We start from the raw sequence: 19,100 nt of genomic DNA, 5'->3' as shown, positions 1-19,100 counted from the left end.
AAAAACCAAATTCAAATAAGGAGAACCAAAAAAACCCAGAAAATCCAAAACAGAAATTAACTGCGCGCCCCTCTTCGTCATCAGATGCTGGTGCATAAATCCTCCACATCACGAAGCCCTATCCATTCCATTCAAAACTCTGACTCCCCCTCTCCTCTTACGCAACAAGAAACTACTCTCTCTCTAGAAATTTGGGCCTTTCTCTCTCTAGAAATTTGGGCCTTTCTCTCTCTCTAGAAATTTGGGCCTTTACGCGTCTCTCTCTTTCTCTCTCTCTCACATTAAGATTTTATAGACCACCTCTCCTATCTTTAGAAATCAGTGTTTCAGAGATCACGCATTTTGGCGAAGATGAGGAGGGCATTGACACAAGAAGAACAATCTAGGGTTTTCTATGAGCTTTGCGCTCTGGTTCTTAACCTTTTGAGGATGCCTCCTGTTCCATTGGAGTGCTCGTCTTCGAGCACTGGAAGGGCTCAAGTGGGCTCGAGAGGGGTTCGGGTGGGTTCGGGTCAAAGGGTTAGGGTTACAGCAGCTGGTGTGGCCTCTCTCTCCCTAGGAATCTCTTTTGCTTTGATGCTTTGTGGGTCATTGACCTTTGTGATTGGGGTTCTTTTGATTCCATGGGTTCTTGGCCTGGTTATGCTCTTCTATTTTGTGGGGATTGTTTCGAGTTTGTCGGGATTGGGGAGGGCGATTCTTCGTTCGGGGTCAAGCCATCATGGATCGAGCAAGGAGGTGCCTGGTAAGAGATTTTTCTTAATGGTATTTGTTTTTTAATTTTTTTAAGAGCTTTTCTTTGTGTGGGTTCACTGATTTCCTTAATGAATCATTCCTTTTCACGTTTTCTTTCCTTGTGGTTTTGAGAAATTCTTAATTTTATGGCAATTTGTGTGATGTGGAGAGACGTAATGTGTGGTTTGCTGAGTTGTTGATTTTTTGTTTTGATTTCATTTGCTTTATTGACTTTCCAATTTTGGGTGGGATTGTGGAGGTTTTCTATCGTTGCATTTTTGTCTTTTCTTCCATTACATGTGATTGAATTGTTGTGGATGTTTTCTGAATAGGAGTGTTTCATTTTGGTAGTTAAAGTTCTGGTACCAAGATGTGGAGCCAATTCTTCATTTGCTCTTCTTTTTGTTCTGGTTTGTAAAAAATCTGGTCTTTGTTTTGCTTCTTTTTAAATTGGATCGATTAAAAAAAATTTGGTTGTGTTTTGCTTGATAGATTATTGAATATGGTCTACTCAGTTAAATGAGTATTTTTTAGTTCTAAATTGCAAATGGAGATTTGGGGATCGTTGTTAGGTTGCAATTTCTAATTCCTGGTGTTTCAGTGTGACTTTTGTTTTTTTTAACTCAATTATAGAGGATTTTCATAAAGGAAAAAATTTAAATAAGGTTGACACCTTAAAATGTAGAACTAAGGTGCACCTCTAAAATCTTTTGTAAAAGGTTGTTTTGATGTTGGAAAAGATCTAATTGATCATCTCGAAATTCGAGATGTGTAGATATGGAGAAAAAAAAAAAGAAGATTTCAAGTCCTAAAAATGGTACATTTTGTAATATATTATCTGGACCGTCTATTTTCAAAATTTTCATTTGTATATAGATCTGCTTGATTTGAACCATTTTTTGAGTTGAAAATTTTATGATAATATATAAAAATAGATTCTCACACCATCCTGAGAATTTTTTACACCAAAATAGCATCTCATGACAAAGTTTGAAGGTGCACCTTACTTTGATTGTTTAGGGTTGCAACCTTATGCAAACCACACCCTTTTTTTCAATATCAGAAAGCATACAAAATATAATTATGCATAGCAAAGCTCAGACACTCAACAGATGTTAAGATGACATCTCAAAAGATCTTCTGATGACTCTCCACATGAAGAAAATGCGAATCCCTACTAACTTTTTGTTTCGAGAGGGTATAGGCGTCTTCATTGATGCTTTTGTATTGTCTTGATGGGTATTTTGGCAAGTGGGAAGTATGTTGTGCAATACATTGGTCCCATTTTACCCCATGGTTTGTTCCCCTGACCCCTGTTGATACAGATATACAAACATAAATTTTGGGAATGTAGATGGGCTGTTCTTTTTATCATTTAAGATATTTTCATTGCTTTTATTCTTCTTCTCTTTGGATGGCCAAGCTCCACCAATATATATTTATGTATCAATCGATCTTTCTATACATCTATATATCTATTCATCCATGCACAGTTTCCTTTTGGTGCCCCTTCTGGCCTCATCATCTTTGCCTGCTCTTTATCTGTGCAAATGCATAGTTTACCTGCACATACAAGATGCCTTTGCAGCTTTCATTTCAATATGCCGTTCCTGATGCATGTAATGAAGTGCGACCTCCTTTAGGACTCTGTCAATGTTCCAAGAGTCTTGTTTTCTTTGTTGGTCAAGTGATGATGATTGGGATGGTTGGTAGAGACAGCACTCATTACATTGGAGGATTGAATACCAATGTTTAGAGCTTGCATGTTGAAAATAGGTTTATTATACTTTGTCTATTTTTGTCTTGATGCATTCTCCACTTGTGTACTTTTTAGTTGGCAGTTTTTTCCTATTTTCTCCATGCAAACTTGCCGGTGAAATTGTTTAGTGGGAGAATTGTTCTATGGGTTTCTCTGTGAACCAATGAGATTGTAAATTTCCATTAATTATTGTACATTTCATTATAATCTTAATAACTACATGGCCATCGATGTTTATTTCATCATGTTTCTATAGATGGTTCTCTTTTTATTTTTTTTAAAAAAGTTTCTTTAGATGGTTACTTATATTTTAGAAAATAATACATATACCAATACATACATTTGGTGTACGTATTTTACATGAATATCTTTAAAGTTTATTTCAAACCTCTAATCGCATTGAAATTTGATTGTGTTTTTTTTAAAGGTACCTTTGTTTTATCTTTTTTATCTGCTCATGACCTTTTATAGTGATGAGTACCAAGACGATAGGTGTTCAGGTCAACAACTTAACTTGCCCAACAAGTTTTATCTCTAGTGAAATCAACCATCATCTTCAGGGTCTGATTCATGACTTAGCAGCAAAGGATGACAATAGTTGGCTTGGCTTGGCCCATGTGTTGGTTTTGATGTGATGGTTTTTATTTTCAGTTGTTCTTGATTTTCTATCAATCATTATAACATTTCTCTAGACTATGATTTTCCTGAATTGTCTGTGAGGCATTCTGCCATTGTATATCAATAGAACATTAATTATCTATGTATCTAAAACCATAGGATAGTAGATGAATTTTCTCGTTCTTAGGCACATGCAGTCTTGTCAATTGTTACTGGTTTGGCACATTGAACTAGTTCATCCTAGACAATTAGCAACCAAAAAAGTGGGTTATTAAGTCAGAGGGCCCTGCCTGCCCAATATATCATGTTTGCCTTATCAAAATTTTTGGAAGTCTTGACATAAGAAAAAACTAGTGAAAATTGTTAGTTCTTGTAAGTTGTATGATCCAGTTAGAAAAAAATATTGGTCCCGTTTTCATGCTTGAGTGTTTAGGCATAGTGTATGTACTCAATGTTAAAAAATTCAACTGCCCGGCTTAATAGGCGGCCAAAGCCTTTCCCACCTGCAAAAGGGCCTAGGCGGGGTGCCTAGGCATTTTGTGCCTAGTCGTCTGTCTAGGCGGCCGCCTAGGCATCACCCAGTGCCCTTTGGCGAGGGTGGAAATATGCCCTCCGTCAAGGAAAAACTGTCATCCCCCCCCCCCCACCCACCCACCCCAGATGGGGGGAAAGGGTTTGGGGCGGCATTGTAACCCCCCAAAATCTACTTTGCTTTCATTTAAGAGAGAGAAAAAGTCCCTAAACACAAGATTTTTTGAGATTTTTGAAGATTGAAAATTTTCTTGAAGATTTTGATTTCTTACGAAATCAAAAAGTAATCAACCTGGTACTTTTTGTGGGTCGATTTGGTTGTGAAAGAATGATTTTGACTCTCACCAGTCATCAATTTGAGTCAAGATCTAGTGCCATATTAAAAGGTTCGTATATTTTAGTTTTTTTTTGTTTATGGTTTATATTATAGTCTTGAATGTTTGGTTTAGTGTTTTTTTTAGCCCCCTTCTTTGTTTTTTTGTTCTTGTAAATTATTTCAAGTTTAGGATTGTATTTGTGGCCCATATTCTTGATTGAAAAAGGATCAATAATGTATCTTTCTTTTTTTGTTTGGATTTTGTTCTTGTATTTTTATTTTGAGTAAATAAAATAAACATTCTTGTAAATATTCCATAGTGGCATTTTGCTAAGATTGTGTAACCCAATCTTAGTAAAATCTCTAAAACTTAGTTGAAATGGTTTATTTGTATGTAAGTTTTTTGTTTGGTTTCTTGTTCTTGTATTTTTTTTCAAAGTTAATTTTTGGATTTGTGCCTTATATTTCATAGTGGGTTTTTGTTTATGTTTAGTTCATTTTACCGAGATTGGGTAATCGAATTCTCTAATGATCAATTATAAAGCAATTCTATTTTTAATGAAGTTTCAATTTGTTTTCACTTTTCAGGTTTTGATTAAGTGAAGATTTCTTCTAGTTCTAACAAACAATTTGATGCTGGGTGGAAATATGGCTCGTGCTCTAATCCCAATGATAAGAATTATACGGAGCGCAGATTTTTTACAAAGGAATACAATGCCGACATTAATAGATTGAAGAAACATCAATTTCTTTTTCTTTTTCTTTTTTTATTTGACTTTTAGACTCTTAAATAATTCAATGGCAAGTAGATATTTGATATATGTATGAAATATGGTGTATCAGGGACTTTGATAATGTGTTTTACTAGTATTTCTAAAAAACTAAAGTATCTAAGATCATTTTGAGGCAACTAAACCCCTCTAAACAGCTTCCTGGGGCCTAGAGCCCTACGTTTCCTAAAACAGGCCGCCTAGTGAACTAGGCTTCTGCCTAGGCGGCCAAATCTATATTTTTCAACATTGTATATACTTGTTTGCGGCCCATGGCGCAAAGGAGAGAGAAAGATCTGCTTCTTTCTTTTGGGAGTTAGGTTGGATTTAAAAGGAGAGAGAAAGATGTGGATGGGGTTTTCCATTGGAAAGAGACATTGAATTCCTTTTCCTGCGCGATTGGATTTACATAAGAGACAGGGATAAATGGTATTCAAGTTGTAGACAGATAATCAAGGTCCAAGTTAGTTTTCTGCTACTGACAGATGCGGATTATGCCTATAAACTGTATTAGGAGACAGAATTGCCACCTTGATTAGAGAGGACCGGTTGCACCAAGGGGCTTGTGAAACATGCTCATGCATATCACACAAAATTTCACCTTGATTAGAGAGGACCGGTTGCACCAATGGGCTTGTGAAACATGCTCATGCATCTCACACAAAATTGCCACCTTGATTAGAGAGGAGATTGAATTTCAGATCCATCTGGTTTGGTTATATGGATTGTAGAATTGGTCCTTAGAAAATGGCACTTTATCAATCACTCTTCGCAAGTCTGCTTTGTGGCACCCAATACGGTCCCATTTAATGTTGCCAGGCTGGTTCATCACAATCATTACCGTATCATTTATCCCTAATGAAACCGATGGGCACTTGGCCCTATTAAAACCAATGGGTCGCCCTACAGGGACAAGTACTTATCTTTCACAAAACTAAAAACCTCCCAACCACCTCCTCCTCCACCCTGTGTGAGCGGGCTTCGCTCGCACAAATTCTTTTGTCATCTCCATTTGAAGGTCAATTTATTCATCTATTTGATCTTATCCTCGTGTGACTCACTCTCTCCTTCTATCTCTCTTGGTGTGCATGTGTATGTGTGTTTGTGTGTGTCTCCCTCTGTTTAAAAGTTGAAACCAAGATCATTTTGGTGCTATATTGTGGGGAATGAGATTGGGTGCCAATTCGAACTTGATATTGGAGGTATTTTTAGATTCTTGATTGCATTATTGTTGAGTTAGAACTTGTCCTTTTATTTCTTAATAGTCATTGAGAACTTAACTTTTTGAATGTGCCAGGCTGGTTCATCCCAATCATTACCTTGTCATTTAGTCCCAATAAACCGATGGGCACTTGGCCCTATTAAAATTGATGGGTCGCCCTATAGGGACAAGTACTTATCCCTCACAAAACTAAAACCCTCCCAAGCACCTCCCCCACCTTGTGTGAGCGGGCTTCGCTCACACGAGTTCTTTTATCATCTCCTTTTGGAGGTCAATTTATTCATCTATTTGATCTTATCTTCATGTTACTCGCTCTCTCCCTCTCTCTCTTTTGTGATCTTATCTTCATGTTACTCGCTCTCTCCCTCAAACACTTTTGTGTTTTCCCTCTGTTTAAAAGTTGAAACCAAGAACATTTTGGTGCCATATTTTGGGGGATGAGATTGAATGATGGTCTAATTCGAACTTGATATTGGAGGTTGTTTGTATTCTTGATTGCATAAGTGTTGAGTTAGAACTCTTCCTTTTATTTCATAACAGTCAATTAGAACTAAACTATTTTAGGGAGCGGAACCTTTTTTCTTAATGATTGTTTTTTGTTGGTTATATTATTTTCGGTTGGCACTTGCATTCCATTGAATGATGATACTTACTGGTGTCTTCTTTTTCTTAGCATCATGGGATTTAACTAAAGCACTAATCTACTCAAAATTGGTTTTAATCGAGAGTTAATTTCAATAGCTGGGAACTTTTAATTCTGTGAGCCCCTCTCATAGAGCCATATATGAGACCAAGTTCTCCTTGGGGTGTAGTGTTCTCCAAATTTTGTCTGCTACTACATAATTAAGATTTGATTATATATCACACCAAGGAAACACCTTTAAATGAAACCCTCTCTTTGCATAACTTTGATGGTGCCTCTAGTTAGGAAAGCATGCAGTACAGCATATGCCATAGACTGTCATGGTACACACAAGGCCCATCCTTCATTTCAATGTCTACTCTCAATGGACTGTGGGGATTAACCATATGTGTAAATGTGCATCATTGAATAATTCATCAAGAGACACACATGGAACTCAGGTTACCAATGGTTCTAAACCTTGGATGCGAGAAATTGTCGTAGAAGTATGGGTTTGGGAAAAATGGAGGAGGGATGGATCTCACCATTTGGAGAGAGTTCCATTTGCTTATTCTTTTTTCTTTCTTTCACTGCATAAATTGTGGCTGCATTTTATGTATCACTTTCTTCCCTATGAAGAAACAAGATGAAATTCTTGGACTAGGGTGCTTTCCAATACCTCTTTAAGGTGCTTCTTAGATAGTAAACTCGTTATAATTCACTAGGATTAGCACTCGATTTCATTATTTTTATGAGTTGGTTATGATGCTTTTTATGAGATGGCAATGATGCTTTATTTATCTGTAATAGATTTGAAAGTTTCTATTTTACTGGAAATGCTTTTCTAGCTTTTATTGAAGCTTAAAAATGGGAATGTGTGATTGAGAGAGAGAGAGAGAGAGAGATGAGCCCACGTACTGGCATGAACTCAGGATTGGGAAATGGAATTTGCAGGATAGCTCTAAAGATTGCTGGTTGCCTTCATGGGATGCCTTCTCAGGGAGTTTTAGAGGTGTTGTTTTCCTTTGTTCTTTTTCCTTTTTCCTTTACAGGGATGAGATCTGTTACAGTTCAAATGAAGATTCAGCCTAAATGGGAAAGATGGAACATGTATCTGTGAATATAGTAATTTGTTGACTTATCAGAGAAGAAAGGAAGTTTTTGTTGGTAGGAAACAAACATTTTTCATTAGTATCAGCTCAGAAGCTCCACAGCCTCCCATTGAGTGGTGGTTTCTTATTACACTAATATGTAAGCCATCAACTTTTTACAATGAATTCACCTTTTCTCTCTCTCTCTCGATCTCGATCTTGAGCTGCTTATGATGCTAAGAATTGGAACCATTTATTCATCTACAGCTTTGGAAGTGGAAGTTACGCAGCGTCTTTTAGCTTACTTTTGCTTCGCTTGATGAAGCTTGTAAATTTTTTAGGACTATGGGATTCTTGCTTTTGAGGAAATCACGTAGCTGTGAATTAAGTCATTTTATAGTAGTTTTATCTGTGAATAAAGATAGCCTTGTATGTACTCTAACCATATGCGTACTATATGAGTGTTTATGTACGCTAAATGAATGATAATATTTTGTCAGCATCTTATATGGGATGTAATGTGTGGGTGGTGCATATACGTTTCTCCATTTGCAATAGTGAGATTTTTTTTTTTGGAAAAGTATACAATGGGACCATTTGTCTTTTGCTACAAAGTGGTCACAATTAATCTTGACTATTGGATGTGAAATTAGATGACTATATTTGTTTCATTGATCAAGCTCATGCTTCATACAAAGTTTTTTCAAACTTTATGGCACACCCAAACTATCTGAAGTTGTAAGTAATTGTGATCTCATTGTATAAAAAATGGTCTCATTGTATACACTCCCATTTACTTTACTTTAGGCTGTCATTTGGATCTCTTAAAAAAGATTATTACGTTATGACCCATTTACTTTAGGCTGTCATTTGGATCTCTTAAAAAAGATTATTATGTTATGATATCCTAAGGAGATTTTGCCCCTTTCGTCACGTTATGATTTTCTAGGGAGATTTTGCCCATTTGTCCTTTTGATCTAAAATTTGGATGGAAATTTCTTGTTTTGATCTATTTTAGGTGTAAAATAAGAAATTATTTTATATTTCTTAGAACCAAATTAAAATAAAAAATAAAAAATAAAACGAATGTGTAGGTCTTTGGGGTCTTTATATGTGACACTCTTGCACTCTGGCCCTCTTTGTTAATCCGACTCCTTAACTCTCTCTCTTCTCATCAAGAAAACGTATTTTATTTCTCATCTAATATCTCTGCCTCTCTATTTACATCAATCTTTTTATTCGTTCGTCTCACTCTAGCTATTTTCTTCTATGTCTACGATGCTTTCAAGAGATTCCTTGCATTCAATTTTATTTCCATGTAAAAAGGTATCTTCAAGTTGAAGTAATAAAAACCTATTAGGGCAAATATATTTTACAGGAGTTTGTTTTTTTTTGGAAAGATTTTATAGAGATCCCTAAAAAAAAAAAAGAAAAATAGTAATAACCTCTCTCATTTTTCCTATGGGACTGCATTGACGTTTAGAAGTACATATCAGTCCACCCCCTCACTTTCTTCCCCGTCTTTTGTTATCTTTTACCTCTTATTGATTACAAAAAAAACAAATTTATCCCGATTCTCTCTCTCTTGACCTTCACAAAGGCGAGATCTATTAAGGAAAAAAAAATTCTTTGGGGCAGTTAGTGATAAAGAAGGAAGAAGAGAAATATTTGTTAAAAAAGAAAAAAGTTGAAGAGAAATATGTGGGGCTAAAATAATACATATTTTTAAAAAATTAATGTAAAAAATTAAGGCTGTACGACAAGAAAAGCAAGACCCGATAGGAAAAGTAGGAGAGACTACTATGATATTAAAATGTTTTTCGAGGGATCCATATAAAATTTTTTCTTGTTTTTCAGGCAATTTTTCTCAGGAATCCAAATAGAACCAATATTTTTAATTATGTTAGAGAGAGTATTGCGGTCCATAGTCAAGATCATTGTCAACGTTGCCAAGTTAATTAAGCGGAAAGAATTTCCTTTATAATTGGAAAATGTAGCTTTAAGAAATTCCCATTGAGAAAAAATAGATTTTTAAGATTTTTTAAGTTTTTATAGATTCGTTCGATCTAGAGGTTTTATACAAACCGCACCCATTATGCTTTAACCCATAAACTGGTATTGAATCACAACGATCTCCAAGTAGCTTCCAATAAACGGGAATCACAATTTGCATCACCCCAGGCACTATGATTATATTTATTTCATCATCATCATGACTTTTTTTTCAATTAACTTAGACCGCCAAACTTTACAAGTAATGGTCAACCAACATTTTATTTCGACTCCATTCAAACCCTGCTCTATGCTGCTAACTTAGTGCTAGGCCTAGCCTCTTCGAACCTAGCCCTACAAATGTAGGGCCTAAGCAACTGTAGCCAATACCGACACAATCCCTCCTTTTTTATTGTTTTTCTTTTAATTTTTTTTATATGTTTGAATTTGTTTAGAGTTAACAACCCTTCAAAATACAAAAGTTAAAATTAAAAAAAGTTGTGCTAGATTTATTTATAAAAAAAATCTTTTTATTTTATTTTAATAGATAACTTAATCATTAAGTAACAACAAATTTGAAATTTTACAAAAGTACGATGACATTTTAAAAATTAGTGTCTTGAAATTTTATTTATTTGTATAGCGCTTTTATCTTTTCAACTTTACATTTTTCAACTTGTTCAACTTTACATTTTGTGAAGATGACAAAATAACCTGTATCTTCTAGTAATATTTAGAAAGTTGTCATTACTTAATGCTAGAGATTTCACAAAAAGTAACAATTTTTTTTTAAATACACTACAAAATTAATAAAGAGAAAAGTTTCTATGCTTCTCACAAAATTAGTAAAGGGAAAAATTTCTATGCTTTCTCTACAACATAGAAGTTCTATCCTATGCCTGCCATCCAACCATCTAATTTTGATCAAAAGAGTAACTCACTGTGCATTATCCTCCCTCTGCCATCCAGCCATCCAATTTTGATCACGAGAGTGACTCACTGTTTGACATTAGATCGGACGTCTCAAAGTATTTTATTTTTAGTTTTTTTTATACAAATTGTATGAATATGAAATTTGATACATACCATCTTCTCATTGAGGCGTACCTATAAAAAATATTAAATATAATTTTTTGATAAAATATAATAACCAAAATACCCCTTAAAACTTTTAAAAATATTTTAATCATTTATTTTATTCAAAATAATTTTTATATATTAATAGAGGAATGGATATCCAAAAATTGGTATCAAAATAATTTATAAAAAAAATTAAAAATAAAATAATATAAAGACAATTGGGGCCATCTTAATCTTCCATTTAGAATGAAATATAAATGAAAGGTTGGACAAAGGAGATGATAAAACTCCTGTGATGCAGAAGTAGCGTAGAAAGCTTCGCCATTAACGAATCCACCAATCGCAACTCTCTCGACCTTGAACCTTGCAATTTGGAGGCTTGTGAATTTTAAATTATTTGGCTCGGCGAGGCCCTTACTCATACTGGAAAGACAAAAAAAGATTAGCTTTCTTCTTTTTCCTTAATAAAAGGAAAAGGAAAAGTACGCATAGGTGGAGGATAAGTTCCCCAGTGGTTGTGGTCCTTTCCTGTACTACTAATAATGTGCCCCTCATCTTTTACCTTTACCAACGTTATCAATTCCTTTTTCTTTTTTATCAAAAACTGTTTTATTTTTAATTTTAAAAAGCTTAAATGCTCCCTCTCTTAATGCTCTAAATCTCCATTCTCTCTCTAGAAATGACCCCAACCTCTCTCTAGAAAGACCTCCAGTGGTCACTCTCACTACAAACACCTACAATGGTCTCTCTCTTCTTGAAAGGTGCCTCTCTCTCTCATAAACACCCCTCTTCCACATAGTCCTTCATCTCTCTCTCTCTCTAAATAAGCATTATAACCATCAAATTAAAACAATGAAAAGTAGAGCGAGAAAGAATAGCCAGTCTGCTGAATTCATCCAGAAAAGCCATAACAATATTTGAACAATAAGAGGCATATCAGATTTCTTTAACACTTAATACAAAAATAAAAATACTTAACAAACTAAGGAAACAGCAACAAATTCGAAAGGGCAAAGACCCAAAACACAATTATCACAACCCTCTTCCTACACATACAAAATGACAGAGAGATAAAGAGAGGGAGAGAGAGAGATGGCCTTACAATTAAGGCCATTCCCGTATTGTTACCGGAACTTTCAGCAAGGAATCAGCCATAAACAGGGGCTTTCTCTCTCATAGCATCGAGCATGGCGACCTACCCTGTATATATATGAACACCGATGGCGATCAGAAAGATGGTGATGAGACCAAAGTAAATAATGGTGTGAACCAGAATGGAGATCCCGCTCGTCTGAAAGTTCCCGAACTCCACAACCCTGCTCTTTCCTGGAAGCTGAAATAGCAATCCAGGAGATAACAGAACAAAAAGCACCACCGCTATCACCACAGGCCCCCAATCCGCCATGGCTATCTCTGCAACTCCAAAACCCTCACCCTATTTCTTGTCCAAACCTCGAACCCTACCGCCTGACTCGTCCTGAAGCCTTGCAAGGCAGAAGCCCAAACCCTAAGCGCTTCTCAAACCGTGGAACGTAAAAAAATCCTATCCCCGCGGTATTTTCAAACCCTAGGTCCGGAGACTTAGAGAGACAAAACAGGCAGGCACAGAGATGTAAGGTAAGATAGGGACAAGGAAGCAGCCGTGGAAGAAGAGCGCTCAATTTATATATGGATGAAATTTCTATACGGCCTAGGCCCTATGAAAACTAACGCACGTTAAATCCTCGTATGGAAAACCACGAAAATCTCCATGCCACTAAAATCAATTTCTAACTCCCTAATAAAATTTGATACTCAAAATTATTTTTAGGGCAACGTAGGCTGTCTATATGATTTATTAAAAAGTCACGCTTCCTATGTTTTCCTCACAATATAAAACTTATATACCTCCTCTTATCCAACCATCCATTTTGAATTGAGGGTTAAGATTGCTCCAATCACAATGTCACATCTCTATACTATTTTATTTGTAATATGTTTTTATAAACTATTTTGACATCAAATTTTGTGCGTCTAATCTTCTATTAAACTCCCACTATCAAAAAATATAAAAAAAATATTTCTAATAAAATAAAATAACCAAAATATTTTTTAAAGTTTCAAAATTTTTGTTGGTCATTATATTTTATCAAAAGAATTATTTTTAATATTTTTTATAGGCGTACCGAATACGTACCAAATTTTATATTTATATAATTTATATAAAAAAACTAAAAAAAATATTTGGAGATGTCGGATATAAAATCAAACAGTGAGTAGCTCTCTTGATCAAAATTGGGTGGTTGGATAACAGGAAAAGCATAGATCTTCTATGATGTAGAAGAAGTATAGAAATTTTTTCCTTATTAAAATACATACAATTTTTAAAGTTTGGAATCTTAATTTTTGTCGGGTTGATCAATGTAAAAATTTTATAGTATTTGAATTAAAATATTTGATGAGTCACTATGTGAGGCTTTACTTGTTTTAATAGAACTGTCAAACTATTTTGCTTTATAAATTGATTAAAAATTAAGGGAATATGGGAGGACATCGTGGGCAACGCCAAAAGCACCGACCTCCACAACGTGCAGTGTTATCGGGTGACACGTGGCAATACAGCATTCGAGGTTGGGCCTCACCAAAAAATTGTCTATTTTTTCCAGTTTTTTGTGCTAAGCCACCGAAAAACATAGGTGTCGATACTAGTTTTTTGTGGCGAGGAAACGCTCCCGCGGGAACGAAGAATCTTTTGAATTTTTTAGTGCACTCTGTTTCTATGCGGCCACGCCCGCACATGTAGAAATGACGGCCTATTAAATCTATTTTTGAGACGGAGTTTTTGAGGACATGTAAGAAATCATGACTATGAAAAAATAAGTAAATTTTAAAAATTAAAAATAATAATTACAGTAAAACAATGGGACCAATAGTTTCCATTTTTTTCGTTTTTAAATGGAAGACCTACTTGAATTTATGGATGCTTTTAACACTTTTTTTGGGCTGCACATGCAGTCATGCGATCCAGCCCGCTCGAAATAATTTTCCTTTTGCAAAAGGTCAGTGAGTTTTCAACTTTTGATGAAGTAAAGAAATTCCCCTTGTCATAGTTGGAGTGAATTTATTTTCCGGGTTTTTACAGTTAAATAGTAGAAGGATATATTCTTGCCTTGTGTGATTTGGTCAGGAGACTTGATGCGTGAGCGTGAGGGTCCATGACTTGCCAGCTTTGGAAGCGGGTATTCACGTGTCTCGCAAATCGCAATCGAGACGAAGTGAAAGCATCCATCCTGGTGGGTTTGCTCTAGAAGAGGAGAGAGAGTTTCGATTTTGTTATATTCAATTCCTACTTTTATCTTTATTGAAGTCCTCATTCAATTAGGCCTCCCTCTCTCTCTCTCTCGCTAACAAGGGCAATTCATCTCTCTCTAGATGCACAAGGGTGGCAACAACCTTGTCCTGGCCTGGCCCGGCCCTTATCCCCATGGGGCCAGCCCTGGCTTGGCTCTATTAGGACCGGGATAGGCCGGGTTGGACCAAAACTAATGGAAAAAAGTAAAAGACAAAACAAGAGAAAAAAGAAAAAGGTTGTGTCGGGCCAAACAAGGTCGCCACTATTTTTTAGGGCTGGGTTGTCCTGGCCCAGCCCTTTGCACAAGGCATGCTTCCACATCTTGGATCCCTTTCAACTTTCAAAAAATCCATGATCCAGATCAGAACTGGCTGATTTGGCTTGGGAATCATTCCGACCAATCCGAATCCCATAATATATAGGGAATTGGCCAGTTCGCCCATGAATAAGCCAGTACCAGCCAGTCCATCGCGATTCTTTAATAGAATCGAACGATTTTGTTATAGAACTGGTACAAATTGGCTCCACCTTTTTTAATCTTTTTTATTTTTTAGTCGTTGAATTGGCTGGTTCGGCCGATTCTAGCTGGTTCTAACTGCTTATCATAGAACTGGCGAGTTCATTTAGAGAACTAGCCAAGACAGGTCCGACTTAATTCCTTTTAATTTTTTAACTTTTTATAATTTTTTCAGACCGTCGATCCAGCGAACTAGGTTAGAAATCTAGAGGGCCAATCAGGTTCATCAATCCATTTTCCTGAACGTTGCTTTTCAAGCTTTTGCTTCCCCCTTCTCGGTTCGTTTGTAATCCTCCTCTCTATCTCCCTTTCTCTTTCTCAAGTTCTAGAGCAGCTCGAGGCCTTGGTTGCTGTCATCATAAACGGTGGTACTTTATTGGGAAAATTATAGGTACTTTTTAAAATGTATTTTGTAGATATCTCACTTTCAATACTTTTTATATACACCTTAATTCAATTAATATATATTTATTTTTATACCCCTAATCAAAAAGTTTATATGTTAAAAACTAAACTACCATTTCAATCTACCCTTGCTTTTTAAAACTCTCTCTCTCCACCCAAAATGGGAAAGTGCGATCCAACACAGAAGTATGCTCGATCGGTAGTGAGGCTTTTGGAATTTGAAGCGAATTCAGTCCAACATACTGTTATGCCGGACTGCTAGATCATCTTTCGGTCCGGCATAAATGGGTACCCGAATGGCTTCAGGTTTCAAATTTCAAAAGCCTCTCACATTTTTCATTTCTTTTGCCCTGGTCGGACAAGAAATGTGTTGGACTAGAAGAAAATAACAAAAAATGCGGTATGACATAAAATATGTTGGACCGGTTTGTAGCTTCTGATGACTGGTCCAACACACATTTCTGTTGGACCGAATTTTCGGCCCGACACTTGTTTTGTTGTATCTATGTTGGATCGCATTTTTGGGCAATTTTTTCTAGTTCGACAAATTGCCCTTGACAAATTCCCATTTTTGTTTTGAGCGGCGTGCCACGTTAGTTGACGAAAACAAGTGGATATGTGTACTAAAAAGGGCAGTTTTGTTATAAAATTAAACTTTTTGACTTCAAGGTAAAGGAAAAAAAAAAAAAAATTGAATTAAAAGTGTGATATGAAAAGGTATTGAGAGGATGAATGTCTATAAAATACATTCCAAAAGTATCTATAGTTTTTCCTATTTTATTTGATTGGTCCCCAATTTAAAACGCTCCTAGTGCTAACTTTAGGCAGCTATGAAAAGTTCGTGACCTACTGACCTCGTATTGAAGGGGTCCAAATCTTAGGTTCTTACCTCATGGGTTGGCGTAGGAACGATCATTGATTCTTGGATTTGGATTACACTTCAACTGGGGATAAGAAAAGCCTTGTATAAAGGTCCAAATTTGAATGATATGAGCGATTTTAACTTTTGATTCGGAAATTACACGTAGGTCACTCACCCTTGAGTGTTGGGATACATGTCCTACACCTGAGAGTCTAATGCATTTGTCTCTCTTCCCTTTCTCTCGCCCACCATTCCCGTGTGCATCCACTTGTTTATATATATATCTCATTCCCATAGTATCCAATAGGGCATAGGGGAGAAGTGTAGGGGACCTAAAATTATAGCATGGAACCCGGATCCGAAAATATAGTAGGGAACTTGGAACCAGACTTGATCAGACCCAAAACTAAAATATCTATGTATTTATTTATATTTAAATATATTTAATTGGACCTAAAACTGAATCTGGACCCGGGCCCGGATCGGTTCTACCCTCAGGCCCTGGGGTCCATTGCCAACCCTAAAAGAAGAGTTTCACCAATTTTGGATGCCACAATGTGATATGACATTGGCAGTGAGTCACATATGACATCGGTAATTAACCACTACCAAATGGCAGTTAAAATGATTTACAAATATAATTATGATTGAAAAGGCCCCTGTTGAAGCTTTGAAATTCAGGTATGTAAAACAAAGCAAACAATCTTTTAACTAAGGACGTTTCGCACCAAAATTTGCTGAATTTTATTATGGGTGTGGTTTGTATAGCGCTGACGCCCCAAACAATCAAAAGTAAGACGCACCTTTAAGTGGTGTCAAAAGATGTTGTTTCAGTATTGAAAATCTTTGTAATATCTTGAAAATTGGCTTTTATCTCCGAAGCTTCAAAAATAGTATAGATCAAACAGATCTATGAACACTTGAAAATTGACAGTCCAGAAAAAACATTAGAGGATGCACTATTTTCAAGACTTCAAATCCATTTTTTTAATGTCTATATATCTTGAGGCCGAGATGATCAATTTGAGGATTTTTTAGCATCAAAGCAACCTCTTCTAGTGATTTTTTGAGGCGTGTCTTAATTTGATTGTTTAAGACCCACCCTCATATAAACTTTTTCCTTTTATTATTAGCAGGGCTCTCTTGAAATTTCATTTCCTATGAGATACAATAAGGAAATCACCAGTGGAAAAATTCCTCGAACCAAATATTTGGAAAATGTTTTATTTCAAAAAATTTGGAGTTCAGAGATTTATTTCTGTAACGTTTTATGCTTTTATCTTTGGAATTTCCAGAGGTATGCATTTTTTTTTTTTGGTCTCGAAGTTGATTTTCTACGATATGAACAAACGTCGCATGCATCATACAATCAAACGAGAACAATCATATGTCATACAATCAACCTTATAAGTGTTCATATGCAAAGACCCCACCAGAGTTTGATTGATTCTTGAGTCCCTGAACCTAAAGAACTCTAGGTAAAGAGAGAGATAGAGAAAGAGAGAAAAACGTTTGGTGGGAGTATGGAAAGAGAAGCACCTCTCTCACCTCTCCTCGCCGGTCCATTCCATTTCTTTGGAAGCTTGGGCCCAAGGCTCCAAAGAATAAGAATTATGCAAGGCAAAAGCCACAATTGTCGCTCCAAAAGAGAATAATGCAAGGTAAAAGCCACAATTGGCGTGAAACCCACTCATAAAGCCGAGGAAATACCCCACTATCATACTCAAAGCAACCAAAACCAAGATCCTCCACCACTAACACCCTTTCTTTTACAAGTAAGTGTTCTTTCTTCTCATACAAGCTTCACAAAAAAGCAAGACCTGTAAGCTTACATACATGCTCAGTGTAGTTCTTTACAAAGAGAACTAGAGGGTTCGCAGCATTTTTCAAATAGAGAGACAGAGAGAGAGAGAAGTGAAGCAATTTTGTTGTGTGAGAGAGAGACGAGGTGTTGAAGCGATTTTCATTCCCGTGTGCATGAGCGGTAACGATAGGAGAGATCGGTTGCCAGAGAGAGAGAGAGAGTGAAAGAGGTAGCGAAAGGAGAGATTGTTGTGTGTGAGAGAGAGTGTGTAAGAGGTAGTGAGAGGAGAGATTTGTGTGTGTGTGAGAGAGAGAAAGAGAGGTAGCGAAAGGAGAGATTGTTTGTGTGCGTGCGAGAGAGAGAGGAGAGAGAGAGAGAGAGAGAGAGAGATAGATAGATGGGTGATTGGGGGCCTGTTGTGATAGCTGTGATACTATTCATCTTGCTCTCTCCCGGGCTGCTCATACAAGTCCCAGGAAGGACGAGGGTGGTGGAGTTTGGTAATTTCGCCACAAGTGGGATATCCATCTTGGTTCATACCATTTTATTTTTCGGTCTCCTTACCATTTTCACAATTGCCATTGGTGTCCATATCCACACCGGCTAAATCTTTCGAGAGATATGCTTTTTTGTCCATGTATTTCCCATTGAAGGGTGTGTCTTGTGTTCATCTTGAGCTTCCAGTGTGTGATTTCTTTATGAGATTTTTTTTTGCTACTTTTTAATTTACCTATGTCTTTAAGGTGACTTAATAATGTCAAGTTTATTTTCTTTTGCTTCCAACAAATGTGGCTTTTTTTTTTCTTTTCCTTTTTTTTTATCCTTGTGTGAGACCGGTGTGAGTGAACATGTAGCTTGAGGCGTCTTCAACCTCTGATTGCTATTTGGTGAGAATTTCACAATATTCATTTCTTTTATTGTTAAGAAATTTCACAATATTCGATTCTATAGGACCTGATTGTTTGGAAACAGGAGCTCCTCAAATCATCCGATTTCAATTATTACAACAAAAGATAGTCGAAATAAGGGCTTTAGAAACTGCAAAGCTGACTTGGAATTGCTCGAGTTGGTTCAAATTAGTGGACATGTAATTCCAGTTTAAAGAGCCTTAGACTCTTGATTCCCTATGATTTTGAAATTATTTTTGTTTTCTATTGGATCTGTGTGAAGATCCAACTCAAGAATTGTGCAAATTGGACCAATTGACTTGGTCAATTTCCCATTTAGGGTCTGATTTCTGATAGGGTTGGGTTGTTAATTCTTGTCAAAAGCCTTGTTCAAGTGTTTGCTATTGCAAAGAAAAAGTAGAGGAGGGTCTTGACAAGACTTAGCAATATATAAGCACTTATTGTTGAGGGATTTTTTCTCTTGCGAAGGACAAGTTTAAAAGTACTTTGCTTAACATATAAGCAAAAAGCCCAACCAATAGTTAAACCTTGCTATCA

The 19,100-nt window shown here is 36.2% G+C and overlaps 3 protein-coding genes across 5 annotated transcripts; 2 read left to right on the top strand and 1 right to left on the bottom strand.

Moving 5' to 3' along the window:
* Positions 1 to 320: 320 nt before the first annotated feature.
* Positions 321 to 8,171, top strand: LOC18438038 (uncharacterized). Of its 3 annotated transcripts, none has more exons than XM_020669831.2 (2): positions 321 to 745; positions 7,533 to 8,171. In XM_020669831.2, exons 1-2 carry the CDS (start codon positions 352 to 354, stop codon positions 7,691 to 7,693), a joined length of 555 nt encoding a protein of 184 aa, XP_020525490.1. In that variant the 5' UTR covers positions 321 to 351; the 3' UTR covers positions 7,694 to 8,171. The 3 variants fall into 3 exon arrangements, with proteins under 3 accessions (XP_020525490.1, XP_011624862.1, XP_011624861.1); XM_011626560.3 differs by having other exon boundaries at positions 7,528 to 8,171; XM_011626559.3 differs by having other exon boundaries at positions 4,548 to 7,867.
* A 3,692-nt stretch (positions 8,172 to 11,863) lies between these two features.
* LOC18438037 (uncharacterized) lies at positions 11,864 to 12,364 on the bottom strand. Its single transcript, XM_011626558.3, has one exon. It carries the CDS (start codon positions 12,139 to 12,141, stop codon positions 11,932 to 11,934), a length of 210 nt encoding a protein of 69 aa, XP_011624860.1. The 5' UTR covers positions 12,142 to 12,364; the 3' UTR covers positions 11,864 to 11,931.
* Positions 12,365 to 17,903: 5,539 nt separating this feature from the next.
* Positions 17,904 to 18,442, top strand: LOC105420956 (uncharacterized). The gene has a single exon (XM_011626557.3). It carries the CDS (start codon positions 18,053 to 18,055, stop codon positions 18,260 to 18,262), a length of 210 nt encoding a protein of 69 aa, XP_011624859.1. The 5' UTR covers positions 17,904 to 18,052; the 3' UTR covers positions 18,263 to 18,442.
* Positions 18,443 to 19,100: the final 658 nt, after the last annotated feature.

This window comes from Amborella trichopoda, chromosome 6 (assembly GCF_054954075.1).
Source record: "Amborella trichopoda isolate Santa Cruz 75 chromosome 6, AtrichopodaSantaCruz75HAP2 v2.0, whole genome shotgun sequence".
NCBI classification, from domain to species: Eukaryota; Viridiplantae; Streptophyta; class Magnoliopsida; order Amborellales; family Amborellaceae; genus Amborella; species Amborella trichopoda.
The sequence above is the reverse complement of the archived record's forward strand: the minus strand, read 5'-3'. Positions and strand labels throughout refer to the sequence as shown.